Below are 26,887 nucleotides of genomic sequence, written 5' to 3' on the forward strand. Positions count from 1 at the left end.
AAATAAGACAGAACCACAATAAGAACCGAGGTAGAGGAACAATTTCACGTTGCCGGGTACAGATAGGGGCTAACTTTAAGTCGGGTCACGAAATTGAAAACTCACTACTCACTTAGACTAATAATGATCTCTGATAAACAGAATAATACTGAAACTTACTTTAATCCTGCTTGGCGCCAGAAACTCATTTTGAAAGGAGGTTTTGTACTTGATTTACTAAAAAGACAATCACAAGCCGAAAAAGTAATGGAGGATTCAGTGGATAGAAGAAGGACATTGCCGGATTGTCGAAACCATTGCGTTACAGATTAATGTTGTTAACGATTTACTTTTCAGTGTTTTATCTATAATATTGACAGTGTTTATGCATAATTAAAAAATTAGAAAATATAATTTAGTTTCTTCAATTTAATCTGTTGTACATTTCAAATTTTCCTTTTGAGAACTCGTGATTGCCGTACCCTTCCCCCAGCAAAATCATATGTTCGATTTTGCTTGAATGTTCGTCTGCTAGTCCGTGAATTGTCAAAATTCGAAAAGGATTCTTCTAGATTCACGTGATCCAAGTGAATTTATCCGAAAACATCTTCCGTTCCAGCTTTTCGAGATTTGTACCATTTGTCTGGTTTCATCGACGTTAGTTGATCCATTACTTAAACTATTATCATGGCGCCCAACGTCCAGCCGAAAATGAAAGCTTTTGAAACAAAGAGCAAACCGGCTGAAATTCGTTCCAGCAATATTGAAGCAGCCAAAGGTAAATGTTAAGGTGTGACCATTGATTTGTATTGTACTTAACTAATGTATTTTAAATTATAGCTGTGGCTGATGCTATTCGAACAAGCCTTGGACCCCGAGGAATGGATAAAATGGTAAGTTCTTGGGTAGGGGTGATATTTCCGAAACTTCAGTTTACAGCTTTGTCAATCTTTAGATTCAGTCGGGTAAAGGAGATGTCACCATTACCAATGATGGTGCAACCATTTTGAAACAGATGAAGCTTGTCCATCCAGCTGCTAAAATGGTATATCACCTAGTGCTTGTCTGTCAGATCCAGTGTTTAATGTCATTTTAAAAAATAGTTGGTTGAGCTGTCAAAAGCTCAAGATGTCGAAGCTGGAGATGGTACAACCAGTGTTGTGGTTCTTGCTGGAAGTTTCTTGGAGGCAGCACAGAAACTTTTGGAAAAGGGAATCCATCCTACTGTCATCAGTGAATCTTTCCAGAAAGTAAGTTAAACAATATAACTTTAATTTTTCTCCTTTTAAATAGCTAAACCATTTTTTTGGCATAGGCATCTGTTAAGGCTGTTGAAATTTTGGAAGCCATGGCTACTCCCATGAAACTTGAGGACCGCCACAGTTTGTTAATGAGTGCCACCACTTCACTTGGATCAAAAGTTGTATCTCAACACTCTGCACTGTTGGCCCCTCTAGCTGTTGATGCTGTTCTCAAAGTTATTGATCCTCTTAAGGATCATGATGTAGATCTCAGAGTAAGTGTGAACAATAATTATTACCAACAGCATTTAGGTTAACAAATGTATTGGGTTCTTTTAGGACATCAGAGTTATTGAGAAACTTGGCGGAACTGTGGACGATACTGAGCTTGTTGAGGGATTAGTTCTTGATCAAAGAAGTGCTGGCAGCGGCGGTCCTTCTCGGATGGAAAAGGCGAAAATTGGCTTGATCCAATTCTGTATCTCACCTCCCAAGACAGATGTAAATATTTGAAGTTTTAATATTTAAAATATTTTGGTTTCTAAATTCTTAATTAATCTATTGTTAGATGGATAACCAAGTCGTCGTATCAGATTACAACGCAATGGATCGTGTGTTGCGTGAAGAACGTGCTTACATTCTCAATGTAGCCAAGCAAGTTAAAAAGGCTGGCTGCAATGTTTTGTTGGTCCAGAAATCTATTCTAAGGTAAGTTTGCAATTTTGAAATTCTCATCAACCCATATTAACATGTATGTGAAATGCAATAGGGATGCGGTGAGTGAATTAGCTCTCCATTTCTTTGACAAAATGAAGATCATGGTCGTCAAGGATATCGAAAGAGAAGACATTGAGTTCATTACCAAGGTATATTTTAAGATCCACGTTCAGGTAAAGTTTCCTAATCTTAAGTTTAATTCTAGACATTGAATTGCCGACCTATCGCCAGTCTGGATCATTTCTTGCCTGAATATATGGCATCAGCTGATCTGGTAGAATCTGTCCCTACCGGTACCTCCAAAGTTGTGAAGGTAACAGATAACCCGAACTTTCGTTTTGGCTCAGGACTCATTGCTTAAATTTTACAGATTACGGGTATTCAAAATGTTGGCAAAACAGTATCAGTCATCGTCCGAGGCAGCAACAAGCTCGTCTTGGAAGAGGCTGCTCGATCTCTCCATGATGCTCTTTGTGTTATCCGTTGCCTGGTCAAAAAGAGGTATTTTCAGTTAATTAAAACAATTGTGTCTCGAGTAACTTCATGCTTTTGATAAATTGTAGGTTCATCATTGCTGGTGGTGGAGCTCCAGAGACTGAACTTGCTTATCAGCTAACCCAGTACGCACAGGGATTGCCCGGTGTTGAAGCTTATTGCCTTCGGTAAGTGACAAATTTAGGATTACTGTGTGGACAAAAAAATAAGATTTTCCGGTTTTAGTGCGTTTGCCGAATCGTTGGAAGTGATTCCCATGACGTTGGCCGAAAACGCAGGTCTTAATCCTATCGCCACCGTGACTGATTTGAGGAACAAACACGCCTGCGGGTTCAAGTCATCCGGTATCAACGTTCGCAAGGTATCACGAATAATGATTTGTTTCTCTTTAAAAGCTTGAAGATGTTAAATAATTTATTATCTAGGGTGCTATTACTAACATGCTTGACGAAGGAGTTGCACAGCCACTTCTGGTGACCACCAGTGCGATCACTTTGGCTTCGGAAACCGTCCGTTCCATTCTTAAGATTGACGACATCGTAAGTTTTGGATGGTTATTGTTCATTTTTAACAACTATTTCAATTTTTTTTTTTATTGTCAGGTCAACGCTCTGTACTGAGGCGTGTTCTTTCTAGTGTGAAACCAACAAATCACCCGGCCTAAGCTTGCTTTTTTTGCATTAATGTGCCGCTCTCTTGTTTGCTGCTACTGTTTCTTCTTTAATACAAAATTCCTCTCGCGCTTAGGATGTTGCGAACAATTTATGATTACCGGAGAAAAACTATTCTGGATCGTAGTTCAATTAACATTTCGTAAACATTCAATTTGCTACAACTGCAGTTTCCGTTTGATTTTTTATTTATTTTTTTTACTGATACATCCGCATGTTAATGTAATATTGGAGAAGATAAAGATTTTCCTTGCAGCCAATTTACTTTTAGTATATGAGCCAAGCCATAGTATCCGTTGGAGTTTAACCATTTGTAATTTCTAATTTGCGTGTAGACAAAAGACTCATAACATAACGGACGAGTTCAGAGTTCTCCTTACCCGTCCTTACCCTATAAAAAGTTGTCTTAAGTTAATAGCTGGTTAATAGAAATAGTATAATTGTTTCCGTAGACGTTAAGGGAAGTTGAAGTGCGGTAGGGACTAAAAATATTAGAAAAAAGCATCAATTATACCGACTGTTGACAATAATTTTAGTTTTCTCTATTGATAGATAAGTGCTATAACAGCTCCTACATACTTAATATTCGCTTTTTATAAGAAAATCGAAGAAAATAAAATACCGAAAAGTAAACCTTGGTTCAAATTTTGATACATGCAACGTCTAAGAATTTTCCTTTGCAGACGACAGTCGATTTTCTTTGAATTGTTGGTTTTTCGACGGATGGTGTTGGTGTGTATTGTTTAACAGCCAACATCTCCCAAACATAGATAATTTGGACTGTAGCCCATGTTCGAGTATTTCCTTGGCATTTCTTTTCACTTGTTTCCAGGTAATTGAGAAATTTTGTGTAATTTTACTTTAGTTATTAAGCGGAAATAATTTTGCGTGAAATTTGGAAATACAGTGAGTTTGGGTTGAACCTTATTTTACAATGATTAACACTACACTTTCTCATTCTCAGGCTACTTACAACTTACTGTAGGCTACTTTAAATCCAGTACAAACATCCCTGTATTTCCTCATATTAATCCAGCTCATTCCGAAGCATTTCCCCTTATTTACATTTCTAGAGTTAAAAGTTTTTGTTCAGTAAATTGATCAGATAAATACAAAAATTATCTTATTTGTTTTTAAACTTATACATTGAACTGATAACATAGATCGGGCTACCTCGTCAAACTGCGTTTTCAATTCAAATTTTTATTTCCTTGATCGGACTCATTGAATCGCTTCTTGCAAGGTTGTTTTTTTCGCTGCGCGTAAACATTCGTATTGTTATTGCTTTTAAATGTTTTTATTATTATTTCTTCTTTCACATTTTCATCCCCCACAGTACATCATTATGGATTCAAAAGCAGAAGAAAATAGAAACCAACGTCTGGTTTCACCACCATGTTTCGTCAACCCTGATTTAGATAAAATCCACAATCCCGATTGCCAAAAGATACCGTCAAGTTGTCGATGCAGTGACAAAACCGCATGGATTTGGGCCAGTTCACCCGATAAAGTAAAATCTGTCCGTTGGGGTATGTGGATCTTGTTTGTGGAAAAGAAAAATGTCGACAAAATTTGGAGTGAAATCGTAGCTCTTCTTTCGAATAATCAACTGGGTAACGTGGCCAAAGTCTCCACTGCTGATAAAAGAGGTGATATGCATGCCGTTTGCTTGTACACTTACGACTTCAAAGACGTCCCTGATGTTTTCCGAGTACTTGTGACATTGCGGCGGATGAATCACCTCGAAAATGGTCCCAATGGGACAATTCCCATAAGATACGCAACGGAAGAAAATGATGTAGAAGAAGCCGTCAACGGAGCAGGCATTCCTATGTATATTTCGCCACCTGCTGTGATCTATGAGAAAAAGGAATCCATTAAAATGCACCATTTGCTCAAAATTGGGCCTGACTCCAAAGTTGGTTTGGTGGCGGAACTAAGGAGGAATTCCGTGAGTGAAGACATAATCAAGTTCTACAATCCACCAATAGACATCAAAATCTCTTCATCCGTATCACGTCCTTGCAAATACGATGAACTCATCGATATTGAAGATGAATTCCATGATCCACTATGTGATAAACAGCCTTCAACTTGTTGTTGTAAAGATGTCGAATGGATTTGGGCTTACCAACTTGTACGGGTAAAACCTATCCATCGTGGTAAATGGATGCTATTTCCCAAAACTGAAAATGTCGACGAGATTTGGGAAAAAGTCAAGATTCTTGTGGCAGCCAATCGACTTGGTAATATCGCCAATTGTTCACGAGCAGATAAAGAAAATATACATGTAATTTGTGTATTCACCAAAAACTTTGAGGATGTTAAAGATGTTTTTCGAGTGCTTGTAACATTGCGACGCAATTGCCTACAAAATACTGCCATTCATTACAAAACGGATGAGGCGACAGAGCAAGGAGTGTATAAAACCGACGAAGCAGCCAAGAGAGCCGGCTTTGACTCAGCAGAAAAATTAAAACCTGGACAAAGAGTTTCGATGTATTTTTCACCACCCAGCCCAAACGTTTCTACAGGCGCTACGGAGACAATTCAGCTATTCTTAAATAATATTGGACCCAGGTTTGATAGAGGTCTTGTGGCAGAACTGAGAAAGGAACCTGATGAACTCGAGGATAAAATAATTTTTTATAATCCACCCAGGATCCATCATCCACTATATCCATCTGGCCGTTATTATTAAGGTTTTGTTCCAAAATCTTTCTGAATTTATCTGACTGCAAAGAAAAGTAATCATTATTTTATAGAAAAAATGAGTTTTATTCTTTCAAGTACCTTCTTTTATTAATTGTAATTCATTATTTTTTGTTGTTCCAACAGGTCAATTCTAAGCATTTTATTTGTTGGAAATGTTGAGAAATCAACGTAACACAAATTAATAGCCCTGGGGTAAAGCCGTAAAGGCCTAATAAGCGTGCCTTTTCAACATTATTATCATCAAGTATGATGTCAAGTTTTCAACAGCGTTCCATAATTGCACGTATACAATCCTTTGTAGTATCTAGCTTTCACCCATTTAATTCATCATGAGCTCACATTCTCGCCCTGTGTAATATTTCATTTTGTATTTTATTATTTTACGGCATATAAAATAAACTACGGGTCAATCAGCCTTTTCTTTAAAAATCAAAGTTGTATTGAAAACAGTAATCATTGCAAATATGCAGATAGGTCAAATCCTCCTGTTTTTTTTTGTTTTTTTTCAACCGTTTCTTTTTGCCCTTTTGTGCACTTAATGTCTGTCACTCTGTCCAGCCAAAATTCTACTGGACGGTCCACACCAAGGTGTAAAACTACATATATCTGGTTGTGGTAGGTATGCCTCTATTGGTTCCATATATTGTTTAACTTGAAAAACGAGTTTGTTTATAGTGTAGAGGAAGGCAGTAACGCGTGGAAAATTACTTCCATTAGAAGTATTAAAAATTCACATGTTTGCTTTCCCGCTTTTTCATTTTCCCATAACATTACCTGGCGGAATTTTTCAGAACCACATCAAGTTCAAAATCGGATTGGCACTTCCGCACTTTGGCAACTTTGGCAGACTGTGATTGCAGACGACGAATCTGTCACATTGGTCTGCTGACTGCTGTGTGCTGTCACTGATCATTTCAGTGAAACTTCTTTTTTTTTTAAACTTTCATCGACTTTCATAAACTGTTAACTTTGATTTTCATTAACTGAAGTTGTCAATCATTACGGAATTAAGATTTTACCACTTTGAGCAAGAACTTGTAAGAAAACAACAGAAAGTAATGATTTTGTCGTCAGAACTCAGAACAACCATAGTGGAACAACGTTACATCTTGGAATATAGTTAAACATGGAGCAAGTTCACGTGCCGGATTGTGAGAAGAATCCTGCGGACTGCAACTGTGAAAATGTCTCATGGATTTGGGCGAAATCCCCCGTTCAATGTGAACCTGTGCGTCGTGGAAAGTGGATAGTGTATTCTGACAAGGAAGATGTCAATGAAATTTGGGGGGAAATCAAAACCCTCATCTCAGAAAATCAATTAGGTAATTGTGCCAAGGTTTCGACAGTCGATTTTCTAGGCACACATTTGATTTGCGTGTACACTTGTGACTATCAAGACGTGCAAGATGTTTTTCGAGTGCTTGTCATATTACGTCGGAGTCACCAGAACCATTTCGTGATGCGTTACCAGCGTAAAGCATATACAAATTTGGGTATTAAAAGAAAAACTAATTTGTATAAATCGCTGCCTACTCCGACATTCTTCGGTCCGACAGGACGAACTGAAAAAATCGAAATGATTCGGAAAAGTACACTGATAGTAGCAGATCTAAGAAAATTCGCTCGTGACACGGAAGCCACGATCACCTTTTACGATCCACCGAAGAAACTAAATTTATTTGCTGGCGGAAGACGACAATTCGGCCTACTCCGAATAAATGAAAAGCCTCACAATCCGGATTGTAGCAAGCAACCTTTAAATTGTAAATGTGAAGACATCCCGTGGATACACGAAAAACTACCTGGCGCTGTCCAACACGTTCGTAGCGGTAAGTGGATGATCTTTGCTGACAAACAAAATGTGATTGAAATTTGGGAGAAAGTCAAGATGCTTCTCCTTGCCTATCAACTTGGTTATTTTGCCAAAGTCAAAACTAAAAGTGAAGCAAGTAAACATTTAATTTGCGTGTACACGCAAGACTTCGAAGATATTCCCAATGTGTTTCGAGTTCTATTGACATTGAGGCGAAATTGCTTGCAAAATGACACAATTTATTACAAGACTTGCGAGGCTTCACGAAAAGGAGTGTACGCAACTGACGAAATGGCAAACAAATGCGGTTTTCCATCTGCACCAAAGTTGAAATCTGGCCAAAGGGTTTCAATGTATTATTCGCCTCCCATCTCCTTTGTCAGCAACGAAAAAGGAAATACTGAAGTCATCCAGTTAATTTTAAATAATATTGGGCCGGAATATCGAATTGGTCTTGTGGCCGAATCGAGAAAAGATTCGGGTGAATCCGAAGCAAAAGAAACCTTTTACAATCCGCCGCAAATATTGAATGATGCCATTCAATATGCCAATCGTCAACAACTGTTGTTGTTGCCATTACTTCCTTGCAAATATCATTATTTGATTATCAAGGCATGGGGTTGCAATAGTGAAGAGAAATTTCACAAGGGGATATGCGATCGGCAACCAAAAACATGTCAATGTGTCACTTGGATTTCCGCTAGTCGAAACGCAAGAATCAATCCGATTTATACTGGAAAATGGATGTTGTTTGCAACAAAGAAACAAGTTAACGAAATCTGGGAAAAATTAAAAATTCTTCTCGCCGCTAATCGACTAGGAACGAGAATCAAAGTTTCAACTGTCAAATTTTTTGGCAAGTATTTCGTTTGTGTCTACACCAATGATTCTGAAAACGTTCAAGATGTGTTCCGAGTTCTCGTTACATTACGACGGAATCGCTTGAGTTTGGGTTACCTCAACTACAAGACGCATGAAGCGACGCAACAAAAACTTTACACCAACGCTCAAGTGGCCCATATGAATGACTGCGATTCAGCAAAAGAGTTGGAACCCGGAAGAAGAATGTCAATGTATTGTTCACCACCGACTGGTGACGATGTGACAGGAGCCAATGAATTAATTCAACTCTACTTGAATAACATCGGGCCTGTTTACAGAACAGGCCTTGTTGCGGAATTGCGAAAAAATTCATCCGACATTGACGCGGAATTAAAGTTCTACAATCCACCACAAATGCTTGACAGTACGTTAAATTTAAAATCCAGCCTACTGGGTCCGATTCCAACTGTCTAAAAAGGTATGAACATCGTGAATTTTTAAAATAGTACCAACATACAAATAATTTTTCCCTTTTCAAATCTCGTTTCGACAGATTTCCCTGCAGATGCCGTTCGCACAGCTTCACTTTTTACTCCGCAACTGCTTCAGCTCTTAAGGTCCGGAAAACGGTAGTAAGCTTAAACTCGAGGGCTCTCATTATGTGATTCATGTGATGGTGCCTTTATTGACTATGATTAACCCTCTCCCGTATCGTGTATGCCTCCATAAATTTGAATCGGTATACAAGTTTACCAGTCATCAGTCTTGAATATTGACTGAGTTGGTTTTTCTCTTCAGCTTCTCCTCTGTGCCTTTTTATTTTCGCTTTTCGGTAACATTTATCTGGCAGCTATGCCTTTTTTTTTGTTTCAACAACAATAAACGAGTAGCTGCTGACAGTTCGACAACTACCTGTATTGAGATTTCAGATGTGCGCCACTGCAGCTGTAGAACAGAGTGTATAAACCGAGACAAGAGTCACAAGACGTGATTTTCATTTCAAAAAGGAGATACGGTAGGTTGATTTAGTTCTTTTCATTGTAGGTTAATTTGTTGTCGTAAATATTCAAGTGACTTGTTGTACCTTATTTGGCTGTCGCATTTTATTTCGCCGTATACCCTTTATTTTAAATTTTTTTCTTTTATTTCTTGAAATCCCTAAAGTATTTTGATCAAGTTTCGGATGCCCAAATTTTGAGTTTTTTTTTATCGAATTGAAGGTGGTTTTGTTCTTTTCGTCAATCAATTTTCCTACTCAATACTCTATCACTATGTATAGCTCTGATGCTCTGCCCGTAAATTGGATTTGGAACTTTGTTATGTTTGTTTTTTCGAAAGTAACTAACTCTTAGCAAGATAAAGTAAGAGATGGCACATCTTTCTATAATATAAGATAAGACTATCATATCTTGTTCTTATTAGATTTTGAACTTGTACATTGCATTAAACGTTACACTCGCATTTTGGCACGCAACCTCAGCTTAGATTTTTTATTATTCTTCTTATAACTTTTTTCCCCCGCTGCGGGTAAACTTTCGTCCAGTATATTTATCGCTATTTGTTCTTTCAGATTTTTATACCCCCCCATAGTATATCATTTTTAATGGATTTCGAAAAGGAAAAAGATCTAAATCGGCGCCTGGTTTCACCACCGCATTGCGTCGATTTAGATGAAGTCCACAATCCCAATTGCCAAAAACAACCGTCGAGTTGTAGATGCTGTGAAGAAACCGCATGGATTTGGGCAAGTTCACCCGCACCAGTCGAATCTATCCGTTGGGGTATGTGGCTCTTGTTTGTGGAAAAGAAAAATGTCGACAAAATTTGGAATGAAATAATAGCTCTTCTTTCGAAAAATCAACTGGGTAACGTGGCCAAAGTCTCCACTGCTGATAAAAGAACGGGAACGCATTTCATTTGCGTGTACACTTATGACTTCAGTGACGTCCCTGACGTTTTCCGAGTGCTGGTGACATTGAGGCGCATGAATCACATTGAAAATGATTTCTTGGATTACGTAACCGAAGTAAATGGTGTGGAAGAAGACGTCAACGGAGCAGACTTTGAGAGAAGGATGGAACCATGTGAAAAAATCGTTGTTAGGATGTATACTTCGCCATCTGTGACTTACTATCGGGGAGTTGAATGCATTCAAATGGCTTTGCGTAAAATTAGGCCTGAATCCAAATTTGGTCTGGTGGCGAAATTAATTCAAGATTTCATGATCCACAGTAAAGGCAATATCGAGTTCTACAATCCGCCAAAAATTCATCTGCCCTTTTCAACCAAGACAAGTCCATGCACATACGATGAACTCGTCGATTACGAAGATACAATGCACGAACTTAATTGTGATAAGCAGCCTTCCACTTGTTATTGTGAAAAAATTTCTTTTATTTGGGCCCATCAACCTATATGTGTTGATTCTCATGTTGGTAACTGGCTGCTATTCCCTGACAAGAAAAATGTCGACGAGATTTGGGAGAAAGTCAAGAATCTTACTGCGGCCAATCACCTGGGCATTGGTGCAAAAGTGTCAAATGCTGGACTGATGACTGATGACAATGAGCATGTTATCCATGTTTTTGTACACGAATCGAAAGGTATTCAAGAATTTTTCCGAGTGCTTGTGACATTGCGACGGATGAAAATCCTCGAAAATGATTTTTTGAAATACGTAACTAAAGTAAATGATGTTGAAGAAGCCACCAATGGAGCGAGTAAAGGAACGATTGTTAGAATGCGCTATGGTTCGCCACCTATGCGCAAAGATCAGACAATTGAATCCATTCGAATGTATTTGCTTAATTTGGGCCCAGAGTCCAATGTTGGATTGGTAGCGGAATTAACAAACAATTCCACAGAGTGCAGTGAAGATGTAATCAATTTCTACAATCCACCCAAAAATGATCTGCCCTTTTCAACCCAAACACGTCCATGCAAATACGACGAACTCGTCGATTTCGAAAATGATTTCCACCAACCACTTTGTGAAAGGCAGCCTTCAACTTGTGATTGTGACTTTGTATCTGGCATTTGGGCCCATCAACCTATAAGCATTGATTCTATTCATGGTGGCAAATGGATGCTGTATCCTGAAAAGGAAAATGTCGACGAGATTTGGGAGAAAGTCAAAATTCTTACTGCGGCCAATCGGCTGGGCATTGGCGCAAAAGTACAGGATGGTGACTACTGGGACGACCATGTAATTTGCGTTTACGTGCATGATTCGACAGACGTCCAAGATGTTTTTCGAGTGCTTGTGACATTGCGACGAAACTGCCTTCAGAATACTTTTATTAACTACAAGACGGATAACGCAACATTGCAAAAGATCTACAAAATCAATGACTCAGATCAAAGTACCGAATCTGATTCGGCCAAGAATTTTGAGGATGTTTTTTTGTATTTTTCGCCCCCCAGCCTAAGCAATAGCGAAATTACAGACGAAAAAGAAATAATCCAACTTTTTAAAAATAATATCGATCCTGGATTTAAAAGAGGTCTTGTTACTCTTGTAGCAGAACTGGAAAAAGAACCTCACGACTTGGAAGCCAAAATAAGTTTCTATGATCCACCTCGAATACTACATCCTTTTGACCGTAGTTTAGGCTTTGTCCCAAAAAACCAGTAAGTGAGTAATAATTATTTTTGGAAAAAGTGTGCTGTTTTCAAGTAATATCGTCATTACAAATTATATTTTGTTATTTGTTGCTGCCACAGGTTTTCGATGTGAAAGGATGTGACATGATTGGCTGTGTTACGAAACCAAGGAATCATTAATCATGCGAGGGATATAGGCCTAGCTTTTTCTTCGTCGTCATCATGGTCATCATTTGCATAGAACACTATATTATAGTATCTAACATGCACACTTAAAATCCATTACTTGTAGTTCAGTAGTTGTAGCTTACCACAGCAGTCTCGTCCTGTGTTATTATAACTGGGTTAGTGGGTTGTTAGTATTTTATTCTTTTCACACACTTGAAAAAATAAGGGTTAATCAGTTGTTTCTTGAAAAATAAAGGTTTTATTGGCAGAACATTGCAAAGATGACAAATCCACTTGTTTTGTTTTGTTTATTTTTTCTTTCATCCGTTACTTTTTAGTTGTTACCCACAGATAAAGACCACTTGTGGTGTCTTATCTGTTTTTATCTGAGGTTGTTAATCGTTATCGTTGTCTTTATCTGTACTTTTTTCCCTTATTTATTTATTACGGATGAAAAGTCCGTGTAAATCTATATCTGTGAATCTGGCAGGTATGCCTCCATCATTTTCAAATTTCAACAAATGAGTCAGTCTCTGTAGTCTGCTGGCTTCGTGCTGTTGCTTGTTGCTCTGCCGAGTGTGTTGACCGTCAACACGTGTAGAAATTACTGGAAATAAAAAAATAAATAGTTCAAACAGAAAGTTAATTTTGACTTCTATTGCACATTACACATCTTGTGTAAGTATAAGTTTAAATTCATCTGTAATTTACTATAATGCAATCAGGTTGTTAATGAACAAAAGCTATCTGACGAGAACACATTCACTAATATTTCTAATAAATTGTTACTTAAAGTTTTCATCGTGTTAGTTTTAAGAGTTTGGAATGCAAATTGTCATAATGAAACCACATATTTCATGTATGTTACAGGCTCACTTACACATTCAATTATCGGGAAGAATCTTAACTACATAAGTTAGATGGGATTTGTGTGCTGTCTTCAATATTGATGTTTTTTCTTCAATAGTGTGATATCACAAAAGGTAACAATTTTTAGTTTTTCCAGATGCGATAATGAACACATTTTATTCTTTTTTATTAAAAACTTCAAACTTAAACTTAGAAAGTAACTAAAACCATCAAATCTTTTGCTAAACGAATTTAATGAACTTATGTAATAATGAGTAAGATCATGTAAATTCTTGAGTTTTTCTGATTAGTTAAAGTTTAAATGGGTGTAATAACACATTGTTTTATTGATGGTTTAATTAAAATTGGGAATGGATTTTTCATTTGCTTGCTAACACTGTGTAATTCACACAATGTCATGTTTAATTTTCAAGGAGACATGACTTCTCTTGTCGAAGATGTTGCCCGAATTCGTCAAGTTCTAGAAGCGAACTCTGTCTCCAACGAAGACGTTGACGAAGATGTATTGATCTCTTTACTAGATATGCACGCATCAGACAAACAACGTGTTGATCTGGTTTTATTGGAATTGCAAAATTTGCTCGGGAAAGATTTGATTGTTGGACATCTAGGCGAAGCACAACGAGAAAGGTAAAGCATGAAATTTTGTAAATTAAAATTGAGACCTGAATTGTGTGTTTAATTACTACAGATGGAAAGAACTGCAAGCCCCTATCGATACCCAAGATGAAGTTTTGATTGTTAACGAGATCTCTCAGCAGGCTAGAATTCCGGACGTGATCGAAGTGATCGATCTTAACGAGCCATCAACTTCTGTACAATCTACTGTCTACTCTGCGCAATTGTCTTCAAGTAAACGGAAACTATCCAGCGATTCCACAGAAAGCAACGTTCCAAAGAAACAAGCATCGGCAACAAATCTTATTGACAGAGAAGCGAAAAATCACAAGTCTGATTGTGACATGCAACCATCTCGTTGTCGTTGTCCTTTCGTCTCATGGATTTGGGCTCAATTACCCGACGCGGTCAAATCTGTTCGTAGTGGTAAATGGATGCTCTTCATCAGCAAGCAATACGTTGATCAAACTTGGGAAAAAGTCAAGAATCTTCTTGCGAGCAATCAACTTGGCAATGGAGCAAAAGTCGCCAACGGAGAAGCAAAAACCTATTTGATTTGTTTGTACACTTACGATTTTGAAGATGTCCGAGATGTTTTTCGAGTGCTAGTCGCATTGAAACGTAACCGCTTAGCAGGTGGGCACCTGAACTACAAGACGGACGATGCGACGTATCAAGGATTGTACACAACTGACCAGGCGGCCAAGGCTGCAGGCTTTCAATCGGCTAAGAAGAATCACCCTAATGAAAAAGTGTCGATGTACACGTCTCCGCCCCCACTAACTAACAATCCGGGAGGGGACAAAGATTTCGTTCAACTCTTCTTGAATAATATTGGACCTGATTGCAGAAAGGGGCTTGTAGCGGAATTGCGGAAAAATAGTGATGACGCTGAGTCGAAGGAAATCTTTTACCATCCACCCCAATTAGTGCCTACCTCTCTTACCAAGCGCAGTAGCAAGAAGTCCACTAGTAAATAATTAATGCGGCTCTTGATTTACGAAAATAGTCTGATATTTTTCAAAACTTAAATTTGTAGTTTGTTTAGATAATAACACGTTCTCAACATTTTTAATCTAGAATAAACCCTTTCGTTTAAAATTTGGATTTGGATTGAACAATTTCTCAGGTTAAGTTTTTTACTTTTAAATGGTTTAATAAGGTATGTACAACAACAAAAATGTTCGATTGTCATAAATTACTGTGTTAACGATTATTATTTTTTAAAATTATCTCAGGTTTTTATTCTCCACTAAGTTTCTGCTGCTTCTGGAATAAAAGTTAAGAAAATTCTTTACATGATTTATCGTTAGGTAAAGAAAAATTGTTTACATGATTTATCGTTCGTTGACAATCACACGAATAGCCTACGAGCCATATCTAGTGACTAGCAAACGATGCCAGCCTTTCAGCATAATGAGCATGGTATATGAACTGGGTAACCTGTTCGTACTTCGTTTAAACGTTTTGATTTATTATTCCGACAAAATTGAAATAAGTAAAAAAATATTTACATGTTTTCAAAAAAATATTTTCATAATAATATACTTTTAAAAATTTTAAATAATTTGTTACATACAAAGCAACGAGAACGAATCTTGAGACGCTCATCGTAGTCAGTGGTCAAAAACTTTGCATAAGCAAACTTTTTAAACTCGGTTTAATTTTTTATTGTTTGTTTATATAGCTGAGACGTTTCCTAGTCTAAAAACACATTTTTATCTTTTCGTGGCCTAGAAATTCTTGATATAAGGAAAGAAAACGAAAACGTTATTATCTTTTTTTTTATTTGAAATAATTTCCGTCTTTCTCTTTTATATTACGGTTTATACTTTAATATGTAATAGGTTACCCAGTTACAAATTTGATGTTCCACAACTTTACAGTTTACAAGTTAACACATTTATACATTTACATAGTTATACTTAAGTTGTGAACCATTCGAATGGTCATGCCTCCTTTGTTTTTTCCTCACAGAAGAATGTTAGTCAACTGTAATGTTAGGAAGACATTATTAGTGATCTCACTATACCATGATCAATATAACTGGATAACTAACTTTACTATTCCGACGCGCTAACCGCTTGGCTACCAACGTCACGTAAAAGGTCATTTTTAAGATAGTATGTAGGTAACTGTCTGCTCAGTTGTACTCTTGTAGGTAACTCTTGGCTTTATTGACATTAAAAATTACAATTCAAGCTTGTCATGAATATTTTTAATTTTACGTTTGAATGGTTGAAGCTGAAGCCTACTTCTCCGTTCTTATGCTTTTTGAATTTATGTGATGCAGTTATGAATTTTTTTTTTCCTTTTAATCATATCCACAGGAACACAGAATTTTTTTTTTCCGATTTTTCTTTTTATTTATTGGTGCAGCTGGACATTGCCATATTGGAATGAATTTAGACGTTCCAGTCCGGACGCATAATAACGGCCCTGTTTTCTTTCGTTTCGCATTCGTAATGACGTGTGGCGTATTGTTTCACTATTAATGTTTCGTTTTTTCCTTCCCACAACAGGGTGTTGATGAATAATTCCATCAGGCGCTTGTCAGCTCAAGATCTTGAAGGCTACGACCTGGAATTCATGTGAGCATTTGGTCTATTTTGATTACTAAACGTCCCCACCGGAGACACGGATAAATTTCAATCTTCATCTTGTTGTTGCGTTTCATTTGAACAGTCGACTGGAAGACAACCTTCTGGAGGTGGTAGAGGACGACGCTCTGAGCCATCAACGTAACTTGACTAAACTGTGAGTATACTATTATGGGTTTATTGCTGCTGTATAATTTCTATTATACTATACAGTTCGTATATGGAAGAAATGGTGTTGCAACATTTTTTTATTATTATTTGTCTCTGACAATAAAGAGTCAAATAACAAAGAGAAAGAGACGGTTTAAAAAGAAAATCATAAAAATGAAATTTGCATGATTTAGAATGCTGGGTGGCAACAAACTATCGGACCTCTCTGCGAGCACCTTTCAGGGACTGGATCGTTTGAAGTGGCTCTTTTTGTATCGCAACCAGTTGGGAAACACGACGAGCATGAAAGTCTTTCATCCTCTGACATCGTTACGCTGGCTGTAAGGCAGTTTGAAACATGATGAAAATGAAAAGTGTTTTATTCATTCCCGTCACGAATGATCAAAAGCCATTCATCGTTTTTATTTGTCCTTTTGCTCCATTTAGGGACTTGTCTCACAACGACTTGGATTTAGGATCGGACAATGTCAACATTTGGACTCGCTCTTGGATCTGTACGTACACATATATAACTGCTGCTACAAGTTTGATAAGTTATCGCCAACCGGACAGAGACGAAGCTGACCTATAATTCTTTCCGTTTTTTTTTGGCAGCTTTCTGAACGAAAATCGAATTCAGATGATACGGAACAATACGGTGGCCTCTTTAACCAACCTGATTCTATTGTAAGTGCCACTTAATAATAGCTTTTTGACCCGGTAGAGTGGAGTACATAAATAAAAATATCTAGACGCTAACCGCTCTATAGCGGACTTTGATGGATATGCGGGCCCGTCCGCTATCAAAATTTCCGAGTGACACCCGCATCGATATTTCTTTTCGAAACGGTAGGGGTGTACACACTACACAGTATTGTTGATCGATGATTATGATGCATTCAGGTCGTTTGTAATTTTTTTTATCCCAGTCACTTTATAAAGTTTTTTCAATTGAATGTTTTTTCGTCTTGTTTCCAGGGATCTGAAGCACAATTCCAATTCAATTTCATTCAAACACAATTTCATTCGAAAAATTCACGAGGATGCCTTCGTCCTTTTATCTCGATTAAAATTTCTGTGAGTATTATATTGCCAAGCTATTTAAGTCCAGCCACCAAATAGTTGGATACAAATTTATGTGTTTTTTTTATTTCGATAGAGATCTGTCGGTCTGTCCTACTCCTACAACATGCAATGCGTGCCTGAAAATTTGTTCCGGTCCCAGCGGAACCTAACTCAATAGTAAGTTATATTCTTGGCCGCTAGATGGCGACGTTCTATCCAGCGGACATGACAACATGAAAATGAAGTAAAGTACAGATGATGACAGATGCAATTCGAAACTCCTAGTTTTTCACGAAGTGGAAACGAAACAGCTTTTTTGAAACTGATTTTTTGAAACAGGTGTGTTTTAAAACTTGTTTCACTAATCCTGGCTTCACTAAAATGCCAAATGGGGCTATCTTGGAAATGGTAAAAGATCTTCTTTCCACACGTCAAATTCAAGAAAAATCTTCGGAGGGGAACACATCTGTTCGTCTTTTCTCGGAGTGGCTAAAAGTGAAGAACCTCTTGATGTGGAATGCTGTGAGTCGGAAAATCAGGGAATAGGCGAAGAACATCTAGGTTCAATGGAAATTTCAACAATAATCGACTTCAATGATGTAACAAGAAATTTGAGCTTCGTTCATGTTGGATTGGGACAAGCATTTTGTTGGACTCATTCAGTCAAACCCGGAAAAGGAAGTCTACAGCAAAAATCGTCACGTCAAGGTTGAACTTGGCAAGAGAAATTTCCACCATGGTGTTTTAGTGATCTGGCCAAAACATCTTTTAGTTCCCATACAGGTCTAGTCCGTGGCCTTCACTCACTTCTCATCCGAATGGGACATAGTATATGAATTCATCACCAAAATCGGAAGAGCGACAAAGTGTCAGAAGTGATTTAAGGCAATTAGTTTCGTTTTTGCCGCGCTGATTCGTACTAGCCTTAACATTGGAATTCCGCCATTTTGTTGCCTGTTTTACTTTCAAGATTCCGACGACGTGACTAGAAACTTGAGCATCCAGTTGAATTGGGAAAAGAAAGTTGTTGGACTTATTCAGTCAGATCAGGAGAGGATGAAAAACCCATCCAATGAAAAATCAGAGAAAGATATTTCCAAAAGTGGCAAGATAAATTTGCCTTACGGTGTTATACTGATTTGGCCTAAGCATCATTCTGTTTAAATGTATTGCCGTTATGGCCAGTTAATTTCGTATCGTTGCGCCGAACCTCGAAAATTATGGACGAAATCTGGAAGGCATTTACCGAATCGTTGGAAGGGATTCCCATGAATCATATATATATATATTGGTTGGTATCGTTGGCCGATAGCGTAAGTCTTAACCCTATCGCCACCGTGACTGATATGAGGAGCGAACATGCCTGCGGGTTCAAGTCATCTGGTATGACGTTCGCAAGGTACAAAGGATAATGATTGTTTATCTCTGAAAGCTTGAAGATGTTAAATATTTTATTATCCAGGGTGCTATTACTAACATGCTGGACGAAGGAGTTGCACAGCCATTTCTAGTGACCACCAGTTTGATCACTTTGGCTTCGGAAATCGTCCATTCCATTCTTGAAATCGACGACATTGTAAGTTCAGAGTGTAGAATGATTATGCTTGATTTATGTTTATGATTTGTGAAAAATATAATTATTTTTTATTTATTTTTATTTTATTTTTGTAAGGTTAACGTGTACTGAGGCATGTTCTACCCGGCCTAAGATTGCTTTTTTGCATTAATGTGCCGCCCTCTTGTTTGCCGCTAATGTTTCATCTTTAAACAAAAATCCGCTCACGCTAGGATATTGCAAAATTGAAGACTTCATAAAAAGTAGTATAAATCTTTGGTGGTCTTTATCTGTGCACTAGGCTTTAACTAGACAACTAGCAGAATATTAGATAATCTATTATGAAATGGCTTTGAATCCTATGGCGGTATGGCCTATGGGGTATGGGCTTATGATCCATCAAAGCAATATCGGGTTGCTGTTTAACCTTATCTATCCCACGAGTTTCTTCGTCGAGTGTCGTCAGCGACAGCCTTGTTGTTGTTATTTGTTATTTGTTGCTCAAAAAAACTTGTTTGCTTTTTTACTTTAATTGCATCTTTCTCTATTACCAATTGCTTGGTGTACTCTTTTCTTTGAACTGGCGGATTTTAGCAGATTTCAGTGTGGGAAATCATTCCATCAAATCATCCCAGAACATGTCTACCACAGACTAAGAGGGTAAAGACCACGAACGGCTATAAACCCCTTGAAGCGATGCTCGTCCTATGCCGTATGGTGGCGCGTCGAGCACACAAATCTAGAGCCATTATTTTTCCTCTTTCCCTACTGATTTGAGTCTTCACACACCGTAAGTTTATAATTAAACCATTTACATTTCAATAGTGATGTTTTGTGTAAATATAGCTTAGATATCCCCCATGTTGTGGGAATTTTTTTAAATTTCTATGTGATGTCTAGATACAATCTATAAATTCCTTTATTAAACCCCCTTTTTGCCCATTTTCAAGCCCAGGAAACAGCGTTTCAAGATTTTCTGAAATGGGCCTGAAAATCGTGAAACGCTGTTTCCTGGGCCTGAAAATGGGCAAAAAGGGGGTTTAATAAAGGAATTTATAGATTGTATCTAGACATCACATAGAAATTTAAAAAAATTCCCACAACATGGGGGATATCTAAGCTATATTTACACAAAACATCATTATTGAAATGTAAATGGTTTAATTATAAACTTACGGTGTGTGAAGACTCAAATCAGTAGGGAAAGAGGAAAAATAATGGCTCTAGATTTGTGTGCTCGACGCGCCACCATACGGCATAGGACGAGCATCGCTTCAAGCATTCCTCTTAGCCCTATCCCTGATCGTAGTCTTTACCCTCTTAGTCTGTGATGTCTACCATCACTTCAAAAGATCGAGAAAAACTTCTCGAAGAACTCAAATTTCCGTTCTGTGACGACGTAAACAAGTACGAAATATTGGCCAAAATTGGACAGGGCACCTTTGGGGAAGTGTTTAAAGCGCGCCACAAAGAAAACAAGAAAATTGTGGCTATCAAGAAAGTGCTGGTTATAAATGAAAAGGAGGGGGTGAGTGCTAATACTTATTGGTAACAAAATGTTTTTATCTAACATGACTTAGAAATTTTATTGCCCCTGTGTTTCAGTTTCCTGTCACTGCCTTGAGAGAAAATCACATTCTCAAACTTCTGAATCTGGGTTCCGAAGGCGACCCTCAATGTCCAAATGTGGTTAATCTCATTGAAGTTTGCCGAACCAAAGTAACTCAGCCCAACAATTGCAAGCCCACCCTTTTCTTAGTCTTGGACTTTTGTGAACATGATCTGGCTGGTCTACTGTCAAATGCCAATGTCCGATTTAGTCTGGGAGAAATCAAAGAGGTAATGCAGCAGCTTTTTGAGGGAATATCTTTTATCCACAGAAAGAAAGTAAGTTGTTCCAACCAATGGCATGCATCTCTGAACCTTGTTTCAATGTTTTTATCTTGAAGATCCTGCACAGAGACATGAAACCTGCCAATATTTTGATAACTAAAAGTGGTGTCCTAAAGTTGGCTGATTTTGGTCTAGCAAGAGGATTCAGCTTACATGAAAATAACCAATCAAACAGGTATTCTATTATCTGTGAAACAAATTGTGAATTCATAAAATATTCCTGCATTCCATTGAAGATATACCAACCCTGTCGTCACTTTGTGGTACCGACCACCCGAGTTGCTATTAGGAGAACGAAATTACGGACCACCAGTTGACATGTGGGGTGCTGGTTGCATTATGGCTGAAATGTGGACCCGTAACCCAATCATGCAGGTATTTGAAACTTTTTTCATTTCATTTCAACATTTTTGCACAAATTGTGGTTGCTAATGATTATCTTGAAATAGGGCAATACTGAACAACACCAAGTCACATTGATTTGTCAGCTCTGTGGCTCATTCGACCCAACAATTTGGCCGGACGTTGGAAAACTGGAATTGTACAACAAAATGAAATTGCCTAAAGGACAAAAACGAAAATTGAAGGGTAGGTTTTAAAATGATGCGTGGATTATCTTTTACTTTGAGCTAATAAGTTGTAATTTACTCTAAAGAACGTTTGAACCCGTGCGTTAAGGACCCCTACGCTTGTGATCTGTTGGACAAATTGTTGACTTTGGATCCTTCGAAGCGAGCGGATGCCGATGCCGCCCGGAACCACACATTTTTCCGAAGCGACCCTTTGCCTTGCAATCTATCCACGATGCTTAGCCGACATGATCACAGTATGTACAATGTTATTTTTTATCTTGTCCTGTAACACGCCTAACATAAATTTTATTCGTCTATTAGATATGTTCGCATTTCTGACCCCTCCACGTCAAGCTGGAAGACCTCACCCGGCTTTGCCCCAACCTAAGCCTCATCTGTCTCCCGACAGCAGTTTTCCAGATCGCATTTATTAAATTTATTGACGCTTGCCCGCTCTTTCAATTTGACTTTCAAAGTAGTATAATGTCTATCTATGTGTCTAATCCCACTGCCTAGTAGATGTACGCACACGTGCTATTTTCGGATCACAAAGAAGGTCCTTCGAAAATTTTTAATAGACATAATAAAAGAATTTCTCGAAACTGGAATAAAAGATTTATGAAGATTGTCACGTCCGACTATTGATTTTACAGAGCTTAGAAAACGCACACTCATCTTTACCAGAAGTTGGAGACGACCTCAAAAGTCAAAATGCATTTGGCTTTTTTATTTAACCAAGAAATCTGTTGGCTGTCACTAGGTGGCTAAGATATGTCCGCCAGGTGTCGGATCGTGAGTGACGAGATTTCTGTCAGTTGTTTCCGAGACCCAGACCCTACCTTCTTGGTTCATTGTCAGTTGAATCATGAGCCATGAGGTTCTGAGAGAAAGAGTCGCCATTTTTAGACCTTTTTATTTTTTGAGGTTTTGAATTGTGATGTTGGCTTAATTAGCTGGATTGCTACTTGTGACTTGTGAGGCATTTCTTAGAATGTGGACAGCATGTGGTGGGTCTTAGTTGGTTCGGGTTGGCGGTTCGTGAGCTTGCTATTATTCTTGGTATAATTGATTCGATTAAATTCTATTGCATGTGCAGTGAAAGTGGCCTGAAAGTGTTTAAATTTCATTTTTTAATTGTAGACGAATTTTGATGCTGAAAGACTTGGAATCCATGCTGTCGACCACGTTGAGAAGCTGAGTAACATTCTGCTTTTACAATGGTAAAATTAACAATTAAACTGATTGAAATACATGTGGATCATAACATTTGTAATGTTTGATTGCAGGCACCTCTTAATAAAAGGAACTTGAGCCATCCAATCTAGGACTTCCATCAAATCGTGCAGGCTGCTTGGAAGTCGCATTTACCTTTGTTGTGAACACCATGAACACATACACTATTTGAAGGTGACAATCTTATCCAGTTATAGATTTTACAATTAAAATGTGATTAAGCTTTGCAAACATTGGTTAGTTTTAATATTTGGGGATTTCGTCAAGTCAACAGCTATTTCCTTCAGGGTTGTGTTCTGTTATGGATTATTTAAAGGGGAGTTTGTTGCATTCAAGAAAGGCAGATTCTGAAAGAAGTTTGGTTTATTTGTTCTACTGTAGAGTATCCTTTAAAGTTTAAATGAATTTGTATTTAAATGTTAAATGAGTCATCTAGTTTCATGTAAATTTGTGAATTTAAGTTTCAACAATAGGTATAAGATAATGTTGCCAAATAATATTAGGGTTGAATATTTGAAGTGATATGTAGCATATATTCTTTTAAATTGCACATAGCATTTCCAATGATACTGAAGATTAATTTTACTTCTGTTATAGGTTCATGTTTACATAGCAGTGGTGTTGCTGTCCAATGTGGCGTGTTGTTGCAGCCTATGGTGGTGAAAGATATCTGCATCAAGTTGCTGTTCCTTGTGCACGCAAGGTGCTGCTTTTGTGCTACAGAAGTGACATCCAATATTGTGTTTAATTGCTATTTGTGTCTTCGCAGTTTACCTTTATATATTGAGAAGGAACAAAAAAATAGTAATACGGGGAGGTTTATGTCAAACAAATAATAAACATGTCCAGGATGGGGGAATGAGGAGGAAGTTGGGGTGGGGTATTTGGTTATGATTTACTAAAAGAAGTGAGGTATATTTTTAATGAATATGCAGTACTTGGTGATAAAATCTGTTGTTAACCTATACCTTCCTGTCAACCTATACCTTCCACTTACACATCCACTCCTCAAACCCCATAAGCACCAACATCAAATCCCACATCCACTCACATCTATTCCTAAAACTCCACAATCTCCAACATCGAACTTACACAATTGTTGTATATTTAATCATATTTAAATAAATAAATTGTCATTGTATAAAACTTGTGTAAACTATTTTTATTCTGGAACACATGCAAAATAAACAATTCAATAAACAGAGCGTCCGGTTCAAAACAATTGTTTTTTGTGCGAGGCTTTTTAGAAAGCAATCCGCCACCCAATTTGACAAAAAATGATAGTTTGTTTTCACGGAAATTGCGTCAGACAGTTAAAAAATTTCTAGTTCAAAAATCTCATGCAGAAATTAGCATCTAGTCTACTGGTGCAAATTGCGATTCTTTAAGCTTGATTAATTTAGGTGATGTGTTAAAAGCTATTGTAGGTAGCTAAAAAATTGAACTAATCCACTTTTTCTGAATATTTTGGTTTTAGATCACTTTGTTGTTTTTAGATTTTCTTGTGATCTCTCTTCAAAATATTCTGAAAAAGCGAATTTGTTCAATTTTTTAGCTACCCACAATAGCTTTTAACACATCACCTAAATTAATCAAGCTTAAAGAATCGCAATTTGCACCAGTAGACTAGATGCTAATTTCTACATGAGATTGTTGAACTAGAAATTTTTCAACCGTCTGACGCAATTTCCGTGAAAACAAACTATCACTTTTTGTCAAATTGGGTGGCGGATTGCTTGCTAAAACTCGCACATGCAGTGTCGGCGTAGATCCAGGGAGATTACCTGGAAATGGAAGAGGAGAGAAGAGTGCGAGGCAAGTTTTACTGGGGAGCGATTAGTCACTACTAGGCTTCCGGGTTAGACTCATGACCCTCAGATCATGCGCCTTCCAAGTCCCCGTTCGACCAGAGCCCTCCCCTCCTCCTGGTTTCACAGCGGGTGAGTGACCACCGGCGGGCGTTGGTTAGTGGTTAGTTAGGGAAACGGGGCCACAGAAAAGAAGGGAGCCCAGATATGCACTTGTCATTTAATCTAACTACACAATTTATCAGTCTTGGATTACAGCATTCTCTCGTCAGTTTTCAGTGTCACAAATAGAGTCCATGATCAGTAGCGAAGGATTACCCTGTAAACAGAATGAACATTTATTCGGATGACAATAATTTTCAATAAGATTTTAGTGACAAAAAGCAATACCTCAAATCAAGAAGTAAGTTGTAAGTAAGTAAAAATGGAAATAAAAGGGTAGCAACCAACGGGTTTTAGTAAACAAGGGACCATGTTGACCGTATAGTCCTTGTCCTTTTTCTTGAAAGAACATCCAGAAACTTCTCATAAATGTAGACAGAAACTCTCGGATCTGAAAAGAGAACAAGGTTTACTTGTTAGTTTTATTTAAAAATTTCCGGAAGTACACCGGAAGTAAGCGCTAGCGCATTAACCATTGAGCTGTCGTCAATTTCAACCAAATATTCGTAATCTCCATGAAATTTGGGGTCGATTTGGTGTGAATCAAACGAAATCCAAAATTTGACCAAAATCGAGAATTTTCCTGAACTATACTACTCCTAACTATTTTCCTGAATTATTCAGGATAATTCTCGAAACCGGAAGTACGCGTACGTACAAATAAAAACATGAACACTACTACAAATTTGACGAGGATCACGAATATGTGGTTTTTTTGTGTGTCAAATTCATATTTACGGAACTACTGACTGAAATGAGAAAACCGGAAGTAGAAAAAAAGCAAATATCGAAAATTTAACAAGTGAGCTTTGTTGGTGGAATAGTAATCGTAAGTTTTCACTAAAAAATTTCCACACAATAGCTGCCGATGAATGCTTAAAGAGATTTGCACAGTAACTGAACTGACTGTTTTGACAGCTAAAAATTATCGAAAAGATGATCCTGATTTTTTCATTATTACACAGACGCAGAGTTTAACGCAAATAAATTATTTGTAAATAATCAACGAAAGTAAGTGAATTGTGGGTTACCTTGGCATAATCCCGTGGTGATTGACTGCAGTTGTGTCACGGACGGACCAAATTCCAAAAACATCGCAAATGTGAGCTTCATAATCCGCCGGCTTCGATAGCGGCCTCTACTGCATTCCTGTCTTCTCTACTACATTGACGCATTCCTGGTAGCTACCACCTGGTGATAATAAAAGTTTAAATGTTAATTCTTACTTCAAAAAGATGTCGTACAAAGATTATCAACAAGAAATATGTCCAATGAAAAGGTAGTGCTTAACTGCTTATTGTGGTTATGTTGTTCAAATGAGTAGAAAAGTTGATGATGTTTTGTCACCCAACACTTTGAGTCACACATTAACAGAAAACTATCCTTTCCAACCTTTTCCCTCAAGTGCTCTGTGTTTGTTTACCTTTTTTACTGAACCATCTCTGAACCGTTTTCAAATAAACCCTTGTGGCTTTTGTCTGTATTCACTATTCAGGTTCTTGCAATTGAGTCCTTGATTGTAAGGTACATTAGAGAGCCCAAGCCCAATAAACATTATAATTCTTGGAGATCTTTAACACTGACAAAGCTGATTCTGGAAGCTTCTATACAGTGGAATCGTGGATTAAGATTGTCAATGCAAGTTCTCAAACATCATTCATGTTACCCACCTCTGTTCATCAGAGCATCCTACTGATGCCAGTTTACAGTTTAACTGGATAATCAGGAAGCATGATGTTAAGACAGTGAAATTCTTACGAGCACATCCTAGTACCCACATACTCAAAAACAATTTGCTCCAGAACTACACCAGCAATATTTGAAAAAGAATAACAAACATTTCACTGAATAACTTACACAATGAATTGAAAGGATTGCTTCCTAGCTCTGAAGACTAGGCTACTAATGGTCATACGTATCACCAATGATCAAGGCGTACCACTTGTTGATTGTTCACACCAGAAAGTCACATTTTGCTTGAACACAAATTCCATGCACCTATCTTGTCTAGTAGATGGTGTCACACTTGTCACTTTTCTATTTCAATCAATTCTCACTCCACTGTTATAAATCCTGGAAATCAACGTTTGTCTGTCTTGTGTCATTTTTTTATTTTTCGTGGTAGCATTTCATGCTG

General features: G+C 37.6%; 5 protein-coding genes and 1 long non-coding RNA gene across 11 annotated transcripts; all 6 read left to right on the plus strand.

Moving 5' to 3' along the window:
- Positions 1 to 453: 453 nt before the first annotated feature.
- On the plus strand, positions 454 to 19,614 carry LOC124203630 (T-complex protein 1 subunit delta-like). Of its 2 annotated transcripts, none has more exons than XM_046600352.1 (14): positions 454 to 757; positions 820 to 872; positions 935 to 1,024; positions 1,083 to 1,229; positions 1,295 to 1,495; positions 1,560 to 1,721; positions 1,789 to 1,928; positions 1,990 to 2,086; positions 2,143 to 2,250; positions 2,308 to 2,438; positions 2,501 to 2,599; positions 2,658 to 2,793; positions 2,858 to 2,971; positions 3,035 to 3,178. In XM_046600352.1, exons 1-14 carry the CDS (start codon positions 667 to 669, stop codon positions 3,050 to 3,052), a joined length of 1,587 nt encoding a protein of 528 aa, XP_046456308.1. In that variant the 5' UTR covers positions 454 to 666; the 3' UTR covers positions 3,053 to 3,178. The 2 variants fall into 2 exon arrangements, with proteins under 2 accessions (XP_046456308.1, XP_046456309.1); XM_046600353.1 differs by lacking the exons at positions 2,858 to 2,971; positions 3,035 to 3,178 and adding exons at positions 18,990 to 19,103; positions 19,200 to 19,614 and having other exon boundaries at positions 497 to 757.
- Positions 3,801 to 5,850, plus strand: LOC124203631. Its single transcript, XM_046600354.1, has 2 exons — positions 3,801 to 3,935; positions 4,440 to 5,850. The coding sequence occupies exon 2, from the start codon at positions 4,449 to 4,451 to the stop codon at positions 5,802 to 5,804; it is 1,356 nt and encodes a 451-aa protein (XP_046456310.1). The 5' UTR covers positions 3,801 to 3,935; positions 4,440 to 4,448; the 3' UTR covers positions 5,805 to 5,850.
- On the plus strand, positions 6,664 to 9,249 carry LOC124203629. Its single transcript, XM_046600351.1, has 2 exons — positions 6,664 to 8,931; positions 9,007 to 9,249. The coding sequence occupies exon 1, from the start codon at positions 6,945 to 6,947 to the stop codon at positions 8,925 to 8,927; it is 1,983 nt and encodes a 660-aa protein (XP_046456307.1). The 5' UTR covers positions 6,664 to 6,944; the 3' UTR covers positions 8,928 to 8,931; positions 9,007 to 9,249.
- On the plus strand, positions 9,336 to 14,817 carry LOC124203628. Of its 3 annotated transcripts, XM_046600349.1 has the most exons (6): positions 9,336 to 9,468; positions 10,024 to 12,083; positions 12,177 to 12,902; positions 13,095 to 13,207; positions 13,508 to 13,724; positions 13,786 to 14,817. In XM_046600349.1, exons 2-3 carry the CDS (start codon positions 10,057 to 10,059, stop codon positions 12,187 to 12,189), a joined length of 2,040 nt encoding a protein of 679 aa, XP_046456305.1. In that variant the 5' UTR covers positions 9,336 to 9,468; positions 10,024 to 10,056; the 3' UTR covers positions 12,190 to 12,902; positions 13,095 to 13,207; positions 13,508 to 13,724; positions 13,786 to 14,817. The 3 variants fall into 3 exon arrangements, with proteins under 3 accessions (XP_046456305.1, XP_046456306.1, XP_046456303.1); XM_046600350.1 differs by lacking the exon at positions 9,336 to 9,468 and having other exon boundaries at positions 9,498 to 12,087; XM_046600347.1 differs by lacking the exon at positions 9,336 to 9,468 and having other exon boundaries at positions 9,498 to 12,083.
- LOC124203632 (cyclin-dependent kinase 9-like) lies at positions 19,607 to 22,178 on the plus strand. 2 transcript variants are annotated; one of them, XM_046600355.1, is made up of 8 exons: positions 19,607 to 19,722; positions 20,415 to 20,610; positions 20,688 to 20,969; positions 21,032 to 21,150; positions 21,212 to 21,350; positions 21,425 to 21,563; positions 21,631 to 21,801; positions 21,869 to 22,178. In XM_046600355.1, coding segments are annotated over exons 1-8 (1,161 nt in total). In that variant the 5' UTR covers positions 19,607 to 19,720; the 3' UTR covers positions 21,982 to 22,178. The 2 variants fall into 2 exon arrangements, with proteins under 2 accessions (XP_046456311.1, XP_046456312.1); XM_046600356.1 differs by having other exon boundaries at positions 20,688 to 20,921.
- Positions 22,179 to 22,354: 176 nt separating this feature from the next.
- Positions 22,355 to 23,926, plus strand: LOC124203635. 2 transcript variants are annotated; one of them, XR_006878568.1, is made up of 4 exons: positions 22,355 to 22,606; positions 22,688 to 22,767; positions 22,834 to 22,954; positions 23,378 to 23,926. It is a non-coding gene; the product is annotated as an uncharacterized LOC124203635 (long non-coding RNA). The 2 variants fall into 2 exon arrangements; XR_006878569.1 differs by lacking the exon at positions 23,378 to 23,926 and adding an exon at positions 23,022 to 23,211.
- Positions 23,927 to 26,887: the final 2,961 nt, after the last annotated feature.

The sequence above is a fragment of the Daphnia pulex genome, chromosome 10 (assembly GCF_021134715.1).
Source record: "Daphnia pulex isolate KAP4 chromosome 10, ASM2113471v1".
Taxonomy (NCBI): Eukaryota; Metazoa; Arthropoda; class Branchiopoda; order Diplostraca; family Daphniidae; genus Daphnia; species Daphnia pulex.